We start from the raw sequence: 8,656 nt of genomic DNA on the forward strand, positions 1-8,656 counted from the left end.
ACATTAGTTCGGGTCCAATGAGTTGGGTCATCAACCATCATAACTGTTTTTAAGTCTTTAAACATATATGTTTCCAAATTTTATTAAATTTCATAATTCCAATTACCTAAAAGAAAAAATACTAAACGTAAAAGGATCAACTAGATTTAGAAGAATCAACTAGCAATCCAACATATAGAATATTATATATTAATTCAATAAATTATATGATCCATCTCATTAATATTGAACCCTTACCCTAATCTCAATTATATAAAGAGAACACCAAATACAATAATATTTCATTTATTTATTTAATAATGGTTTTCCTTTACGTTGTTGTTTTAGTTTGGTTATTTTTTGTTAGCCAGGTTGTTTTCACTTGTTTGGTTCAATGCAAGCTTCAACAACCACTTTTGCAAGTTTTTTATTATTTAGATTAATAAAATTCTTTATCAAAAAAAAAAAAAAAGAAGAAGGTTATCTTAACCCGAAAATGACCAAACTTTTCACCCGTTAAAATGCGGGTTGGGTTAGGGTTTGACAAACTTGACACGATTAGTAGTGGGTCGGGGTTTGAGTTTGCTCTCTAACACGCGACCAGTATGAGTGTATGACCAAACGAATGACCCATTGCCACCCCTACTGTACATTATACTCAAGTCTCAACCATCAGACTACTTACTATTTTAGTTTATAGGCCCTACACTCCATCCAGGCATCCATCACTCAGATCCTCCCTAACCTAGCTAGCCCATACAATACTCTTTATAAACAATCTCGCACTTCTGGTTGAGTTTTGGACATCAATATATAATTGGAAATTGGATACCTATCCAAATCGAAGAAAAGTATAGTTTTTAATATATTTTCTACTTACCAAAATATATCTAAGTATGTATTGAAGTGGTCTTAAAAATTATAATTTGTGGTAAATTGTATGTGCTCTTTTATATCAGTTAATAGGAAGCTCTTGATTTTACCATTCAACATTGTTCTTCTTCTTCTTATTATTATTATGAGCACTTCTTCAGTGCGCAGGTATTTGGGCCTTTGGATTCAGTACTTCTGCCTCGCAATACACATGCACCCCTGGTATGAGTGGCCGAGATGTGATGGCGCACCATACATCTCGCGCACCGAAGATTTAGCCTATTATTATACGCCACTCATCAACTGTCCTAATCCTCACTTTAACTTTACCGCGTTGCTTACAAACATCTCCTTCTATACTAAAACAAGATTAACATTTAACAGAAGCAGAAAATGAATGGCCACTCATCACTCTCACAAACCAGTAGATAAATCTTTCCCTGCCCATCATTCTAAAACTCACATTCTATACACATCCTCAAAACCCTTCTTATTCCAACAATGGTAGTAACAATACTTAACTACATTTCAGTTAACTCATCATCAACACCCATTTCACAAAACCCAACACCCCCTTCTTCATCTACGCAAGCTCAAAACCCAAAACAAACACGTTTAATACTACCTAAAGAAAAGCCACTGAAATGGTCTACTGGTGTAGCTCCAGGTGAGTATGGTGGACCACCTACTACAACTAAGCTTAGGAAGTATTGGGGTGGTGAAAAAGATGATCCTATTACTTCTGATGATTTTATTTGGAATAGAGATTTTATGGGTAGGATGAAAAGATTGATTGATGATACCCCGGATTCTCAGTTGCAATCTCCTTCTCCTAAGGTTTGTTTTTGAAGTATTGGTCTGTTTAATTCAATGCAAAGATTGTGTCTTTGGAAGTGTACATTGCTATTGTATAAGTAGTTTTAGTTGTTTCGTGAACATGGAGTGAAGGGAATGTTTGCAGTGTGCTGAGTTTTAGTGTATGTAATGTGAAATGGTCAGCATTGTATTTGTGGGTGCATTATGCTTGCATTGTCAGTTACTAATGTATGAAGGATGAGTATTTTTTTTTAAGGTTGATGAGTGGCGGAAAATTGGGTTGAATAGGTTGGGTGGTTTCTTAAGCGGCAGTGATGTATAGCAATCGTGTGAAAGATGGCATTAGGGTGAGAGAGAGAGAGAGAGAGAGAGAGAGAGAGAGAGAGGAGGGTTAAAGTTGTTCTTCTAAGTACACTCAGTCACTAACCACAGCTTACTCCTTGGAGGGTATGCCTGGAATAGCAAGACAGAGAGGCATAGCGAGGGGCAGGAAGGAGAGAGAGAAATAGGCTGAATACATATGAGCTCCCGTTGTCAGTCTTGAGTAGCGATGTCTTATCGACCAATGTTGGTCTCATCATGCCATTGATTTGGTAACTTTGTTGTTGACAGTGTCAAACTCAAACAGTCAAGGGAGCAAATTCATAATTGGGGCCCTTCATAATTTATAGTCTCTTGTAATAGTAAGGTTTAATGCTGAAGAAGTAATATGAGAATCATTTCTTTTCCTTTCGACCTAGGAGTTCCTCTGTTTGTTGATTCATATATTCGTTTTACAGGAAAAGCCCTCTGGGTTTCTAAGCCTTAACAGATCTATGAGACTTGACAGGTATATCTTCACGTCGTCCTTGGATTCTTTCCTGGGGCTGCATATTGTTGCTCCCCAAAGATAATTTGTTGTTATAACTAATTGTGTTATTCTGGAGTCCAGTGTGGAAGTTGATTTGAGCAAAGAGCTTACAGAACCTTCTAAGCGTGTCTTAGAGCAGCAAGCTGAAGCAGCAAGACGAAGTCTCCTAGCCAGTGAAGTATGATGGTTACCTTTTAATTTAAAATGTTGGTTACCCTCTTTTTGATTCTGTACACTTACAAAGTTGTGAAAACTAATAATCTTTCAGAGCCAGAAAACGGCAGCACCTAGATGGAAATTGGCCCCTACCCGTCGTGAGCAAGAGAAATGGGACAGGGCTGCTAAGTCTGCAACAGGCGGCACTGTAAGTTAGAGCTGTTAACTTCTTGCTTCAGCTTTCCTGATGCTCAAAGTCTCTCTGGCGGAATAAATTTTAAGAGACATCACTTACGTGTATAGCTAATTTGTTCCAGGATGCCATGCTTCGTGAAACAAAGAAGCCTCGAGGGGACCCAAAAATTTTGGCAGCCGAGGCAAGGGAACGGTATCTCAAGGTAAGAATGTTCTGTTGTGGTGGCTCATATTAACTTATGTTCATATACTTCTTTGTGGGGAGACCAATTAATTTTAACTGGTAAAGAAAATTCGAAAACAAATAAAGGGAACATAATTGGTTGTTAATGGGTTTTCTAATGTATTCACAGTTGAAGAGGAAATTACAAAACCTAACTTTGGGCGTAGGTGGTATTGGTATCGTCTCGGCTTATTTTTCCTATTCTCCAGAGATTGCAGCTAGGTAGGCTATTGATATGCGTATGCAATGTGTTGTACATGTCTGAGGCTTGACTAAAAAATATCAAATCCACTCACTTGCCCACATAGGAATGATAAGATTGATTAGTGATTTGTACTATGTATGTATTGGATCATGCACAAGGAGAATTAATGTAAAAGTTGGAATCTCCTAAAGTGCCATGTTCCATGTTCCATGCTAGATATCCAATTATGAGAATAGGCACCATGGATTTTATTCTATATAAACTTTTATATGTTGTGTTCTGTATTCAGCTTTGGCGCAGGTTTTATTGGATCTTTGGTGTACATAAGGATGCTCGGGAACAGTGTTGATTCAATGGCTGGTGGAGCTAGGGGGATACTCAAGTACATTTCTCCTGTGCCCATAGACATTAATAAATTTTGTAGTGAGACCAATTAATTATTCACATTTTGAGAACACAAATCTTTGCTTTCTTTAGCTTTTCCCTGGCTGTCAGGTCATGTTTTTAGTCAAACAAAAAAGAGCATAAACAAAACTCAAATTAGTAGGGGCTGTAGACTTGTTTAGACTCTCTTGGTGAGATTGTGATAATATTGGTAGGTAATGTATTTGTGGTGCTAAGTAATAAAAATAAAAATAAAAAACATGGAATTTCAGGAGAAACTACAATGATATGGTTTCAAGTAGTCAACAGTTTGTGAAGACACAATACTAAGTTACTCATTATATCATTAGGAAAGCTGGTATTGGCATCACACCATCACTTACATTTAATTGAGTCATTTATCATGTGTTTTCGTGTGCTGTATGTACTTTATATGTAAATAAAGTTGTTTACACCAAAACAACATGTGAATGAAGTTGTTAACATGCATCTAATTATAGTGATCCTGACTGGCTGTCTTAGTTGAAATTGGAATAATGTTTGAGACCAGATCATTTGCACCCGGAGTCGGAGGTTCAACCTCCACTCTCTCTTTTCACCACAAACGACCACTTTTTGATGCGATGCAACATCACCTCTTTCAAATGTGCACCGTGCATTTGTGACTCTTGCATTGTGAATGTGAGTAGATGATCTGATCTCTTAATGTTTGTAGCACGTGAAATGTCTCATATCTAGTATGTTAAAATGGTAATTTAAATGTGAACCTACCAAATTTACACTGACAAAGTTCGTGTTCGTTTGCAGGGGAGCAATTTCACAACCAAGACTGTTAGTTCCTGTGGCTCTGGTAATGATCTATAACCGTTGGAACGGGTGAGTACATCTTCTGCAGCACAACATATTGTCCGTTTCACTGCAAGTGATCCTTAAACATTGGGAGGAAAACAATCTACAATAACATTAAATTATGTTACTTTTATTTCTTTCTACACACTATGTTTGCTATTATCTTGTACTCTTCGTATGTCGCATTGAATCTAAAAACGTATGCCGTTTTTCCCATCGCTTATCTGTATTTTCTTCTAGTTCTTATCCAGAGTTGTTTGAATCTAAAAATGTTGTTTGACTGCAGGATTGTTGTGCCAGAGTATGGACTGATGCACTTAGATCTTATACCAATGCTTCTGGGTTTTTTCACATACAAGATAGCTACTTTTACCCAGGCAATCGAGGAGGCCGTGAGTATTGTTAAAGAGAAGCCTGAAGTTTGAAAGTGGCTTACTAATTGCTCAAAGGTTGGCTTTTGAAACAACACTTGCCCATTCATTACCTTGGTATGTAATCCTCATTTAGATTATTACAATCTTAAACTATTTAACATAATCTAATCCTGTTTCCAGTTCTTGACAGATAGAGGAATTTCTGAGAACATGATTGCTGACACACTCCAAGGGAAGGAGACTTCCTCTTTTTCACTTAGAAAACTACTAGAGGTGGGAAGACATGGTGATACTGAAATACTTATATATTCAGCGGTTATATGTTAAGTAGTTCTTTATATTGGAGTTGTAAATGATAGGGGAGATGTTTGAGAGGAAATTGAGACGTAGTCTCTCACGTTTGTATACAACTCTTTTGTGTTCATAGAGTAAAGATGTAAAACAACTGAAAAGATTCAGAATTGAATTTGTAAGGAGTAAATTTGCAGGCGATTCTTTTACCTAGTTTTTCGTTTTTACAGTTTTAGTAGGTCTCTAGACTTCTAGAGTTAAATCTATGCCATGCACCTAGAGAAGAAAGCATTGTTCATTTGTTTTGCATGTTAATATGTTATCTGCATTCTGCAATGCAACTGATGAACTTATTTCAGTTATTCGGAGATGGCATAAAGATTCATTGGAGAATTTTGAGAATATCCTCATCATCTCATGGTTGGACGATCTAGAGGTCCAAGTAAAAAACATATCTAGTGAAGGTCATACTGATGCTGTGAATTAGAAGCCTAATTATTCATGCTTGCTTTACTGCTTCATATTAATTAATTCACCATCAGAGCCAGGCAGCCAGCAACAGGTGAGATTGATATGTTGTTGTTGTAAGGGGAGACACTTTTTGGGGAAGTTGTAAGTGGATAGAAGCTACAAAGCACTACAAGGTTCCGGCCATCATAGGTATCTTCATAGGCACAGCAACAAATCACTTTTTGATTTCAAACAAGTTTGGATTTTTATATTTTCTTCACTGGAATCGATCTAATTGGTGCTGCTTCTGGGTTATGTTGTTGGTCATGGTTATCTTTCTTCCTTCTGCTGTGTTTTGAGTAAGGTTACATGGTTTAATTGTTTGTTTGTTTACTTGAAGTGTGGTTTGGTGCTTAGTGATATTTTGTGAAGTCTGAAGCAAAGTTTGACATCCTGTGTGACTCTTTTCTGGCGGTTTAGTGTTACTTGATTAATCTTGTTTTGGTGTGTTGAATGTCGGGAGATTTCGGTGTATTACTTTCGGATATTGCAGCCGTTTTTTACAGTGATTTCTGATAGTGATCTCAGAGTTCTAGTTTGTGAATCTTACATTGAAGAACAAAGGGTATTGCGATGAGTGTTCTGCAATAGCAGTCTCTACTTCAATGCTGTCCTGGAATTGCCGGGGAATGGGGACTGCCACAGCAATTCAAAATCTCAAGGATTTAATCAAAGAGCAGCAACCAGATGTAGTTTGTTTATCAGAAACAAAAGCAACAGAACAAAAGATGAATCGAGTTTTGAAGCAACTGAAGTTCAAGGAAAGCAGTATTGTACCAGCAGTGGGACTAAAAGGAGGTCTAACAGTCTTTTAGAAAGAGGGTGTGGATATGGATATTCTGGGGACTATGCCTAATCACATTACAGTTAAAGTTTCCAATTTTCATTCCAATTCTGTGTGGTTCTTTACTTTTGTTTATGGAGAGCCTATTATGCACAGAAAGAAGAAAATATGGGATGAACTTAGAGCTCTCTTACCTTACATTCCTGGCCCATGGCTCTTTTTTGGAGGCTTTAATGCAATTGTATCACCTGATGAGAAAGTAGGAGGTAATCCTAGCATGAACAAAAGCATGATTGAATTCAATGAGTTCATAAATGATCTTGGTCTTTTTGATCTTGGATTTTGAGGGCCAAAATTCACCTGGTGTAATAACAGATTTTATAAAAGTCATATTTTAGAGAGGCTGAATAGAGCCTTGGCAACCACATCCTGATTAGACCTTTTTCCTGAAGTGACAGTTAAAACACTTGTAAACTCCACTTCAGACCATTTGTCCCTTTCTATAAATCTTGATCACGTTGAACCTGTTTTAAAGAAATCTTTTAGATTCTTTGACATGTGGCTCAAGGAGCCATCCTATGATGATGTGGTTGAAGATGCATGGGCTTTGAATGATTATGCACCTGGCTGTGAGTATAACAAAAAGATTACTAATACTAAAAAAAAACTTATCAAGTGGAACAAAGAGGTTTTTGGAGACATTTTCCATAAGATTCGTGAGAAGAAGAGAGATTTAGAATATGTTTTTTCCCAAGGGGTTACTGAAGAAATATATCATAGAAGTGTGGTTTTGAAAAATGAGCTCAAGGAATTGTATGAGAAAGAAGAGAGCTTTTGGAGGCAGAAAGCAGGTTTCAATTGGGCTACGGAAGGTGGAAGAAATACCAAATTCTTCCACTCGTCAACAGTCTTTAGAAGGAGGAAAAACAATATTAGCCGAATAAGAGATAATAACAATGAGTGGAGAAATGGCAGAACTGATGTGGGGCTCACCATAAATAAGTACTTTACCAACTTGTTTATTTCTAATAATCTTTTACCTGATCCTAGCATTATGAATCTTTTTAGCCCATCTATTACAGCTAGAGAAAACTATATCATAACTGCAATACCTACTCCTAGTGATATTTGGAAAGTAGTAAACAGTCTAGGAAGTCTTAAAGCCCCTGATGGATTTTAGGGGATTTTTTTCAAATGGTATTGGTCTACTATCTCTCCAACAATGATAGCAGCTATTCAAGATTTCTTTGTGGTTGGTAGGCTTCCTCTAACCTTAAATGAAACTTTCATCACCCTCATACCTAAAATCACCAACCCAGAACATATTTCAAATTTTAGACCCATTAGTTTGAGTAATTTCATATACAAGATCATTTCTAAGATTATAGTTCGAAGAATAAAACCTTTGCTTCATAAACTTATCTCTCTCCATCAAGCTGCTTTTGTCAAAAGTAGATCTATAGGGGATAATACTAGTATGGCTAGTGAAATTTTTCATTCAATGAAGAAGATGAAAAAGAAAAGGCAAGGATGAATGGCTATCAAGCTTGATATGGCCAAGACTTTTGATCGAGTGGAGTGGCGTTTTATTGCTCTCATTTTAGATAAGCTAGGTTTCTCTCCTAGAGCCAGGCAACTTATAAATGAATGCATAGCAACAGTTTCATATAATGTTCTCCTTAATGGTGCTCCCTTGAGCAAGGTTTTCCCCTTTAGAGGTTTGAGGCAAGGTGATCTCATATCACCTTACCTTTTCATCTTGGTTTCAGAAGCTTTGTCAAGACTTTTTCTTTAAGAAGAAACCAATGGAAATATACATGGTATTAAACTCAAGCCATCCTCTATACCTCTCACTCACCTACTATATGCAGATGACTTAATAATTTTCTGCAAAGCTACAGTCAATGAGGCAGAGTGTATGAAAAGTATTATTGATAAATATTGCCTGGTATCTGGTCAAGCAGTAAATTGGGACAAATCAAGTATCTTTTTTAGTTCAAATGTGCATCATGACCATCAAGTTCTTCTTAAGAGATTGTGGAATGTCAGAACTTTCAATGAGAATGAAAAATATTTGGGAGTACCTATTGTCTTGTCTGCTAAGAGAAGTGAGAATTTTGATTTCTTAGTAGATAAAGTTCAAAGGAAGATTTCTTGGTGGAAGGCT

General features: G+C 36.8%; 2 protein-coding genes across 6 annotated transcripts; both read left to right on the forward strand.

Annotated features, from left to right (window-relative positions):
* Positions 1-1,236: 1,236 nt before the first annotated feature.
* Positions 1,237-5,404, forward strand: LOC147478089 (ATP synthase protein I-like protein). 5 transcript variants are annotated; one of them, XR_015207933.1, is made up of 10 exons: positions 1,237-1,689; positions 2,448-2,497; positions 2,600-2,696; positions 2,793-2,882; positions 2,992-3,072; positions 3,223-3,314; positions 3,587-3,679; positions 4,489-4,557; positions 4,817-5,018; positions 5,095-5,404. XR_015207933.1 is itself a non-coding variant. In XM_086583016.1 (10 exons), the coding sequence occupies exons 1-9, from the start codon at positions 1,354-1,356 to the stop codon at positions 4,953-4,955; spliced, it is 1,053 nt and encodes a 350-aa protein (XP_086439142.1). In that variant the 5' UTR covers positions 1,237-1,353; the 3' UTR covers positions 4,956-4,979; positions 5,085-5,404. The 5 variants fall into 5 exon arrangements, 2 of the variants coding, with proteins under 2 accessions (XP_086439142.1, XP_086439140.1); XM_086583016.1 differs by having other exon boundaries at positions 2,787-2,882; positions 4,817-4,979; positions 5,085-5,404; XR_015207931.1 differs by having other exon boundaries at positions 1,238-1,689; positions 2,787-2,882; positions 5,085-5,404.
* Positions 5,405-7,045: 1,641 nt separating this feature from the next.
* On the forward strand, positions 7,046-7,669 carry LOC147478090 (uncharacterized). Its single transcript, XM_086586161.1, has one exon. The coding sequence runs from the start codon at positions 7,046-7,048 to the stop codon at positions 7,667-7,669; it is 624 nt and encodes a 207-aa protein (XP_086442287.1).
* Positions 7,670-8,656: the final 987 nt, after the last annotated feature.

The sequence above is a fragment of the Coptis chinensis genome, chromosome 9, assembly GCF_015680905.1.
Source record: "Coptis chinensis isolate HL-2020 chromosome 9, ASM1568090v1, whole genome shotgun sequence".
In the NCBI taxonomy this organism is placed as follows: Eukaryota; Viridiplantae; Streptophyta; class Magnoliopsida; order Ranunculales; family Ranunculaceae; genus Coptis; species Coptis chinensis.

Coding starts and splice junctions, on each gene's coding strand:
- LOC147478089 (XM_086583016.1), top strand. CDS start 1,354: ATGGTAGTAACAATACTTAACTACATTTCAGTTAACTCATCATCAACA. Junction 2,883..2,991: donor AGTCTGCAACAGGCGGCACT/GTAAGTTAGAGC, acceptor AATTTGTTCCAG/GATGCCATGCTTCGTGAAAC. Junction 3,073..3,222: donor CAAGGGAACGGTATCTCAAG/GTAAGAATGTTC, acceptor ATGTATTCACAG/TTGAAGAGGAAATTACAAAA.
- LOC147478090 (XM_086586161.1), top strand. CDS start 7,046: ATGTGGCTCAAGGAGCCATCCTATGATGATGTGGTTGAAGATGCATGG.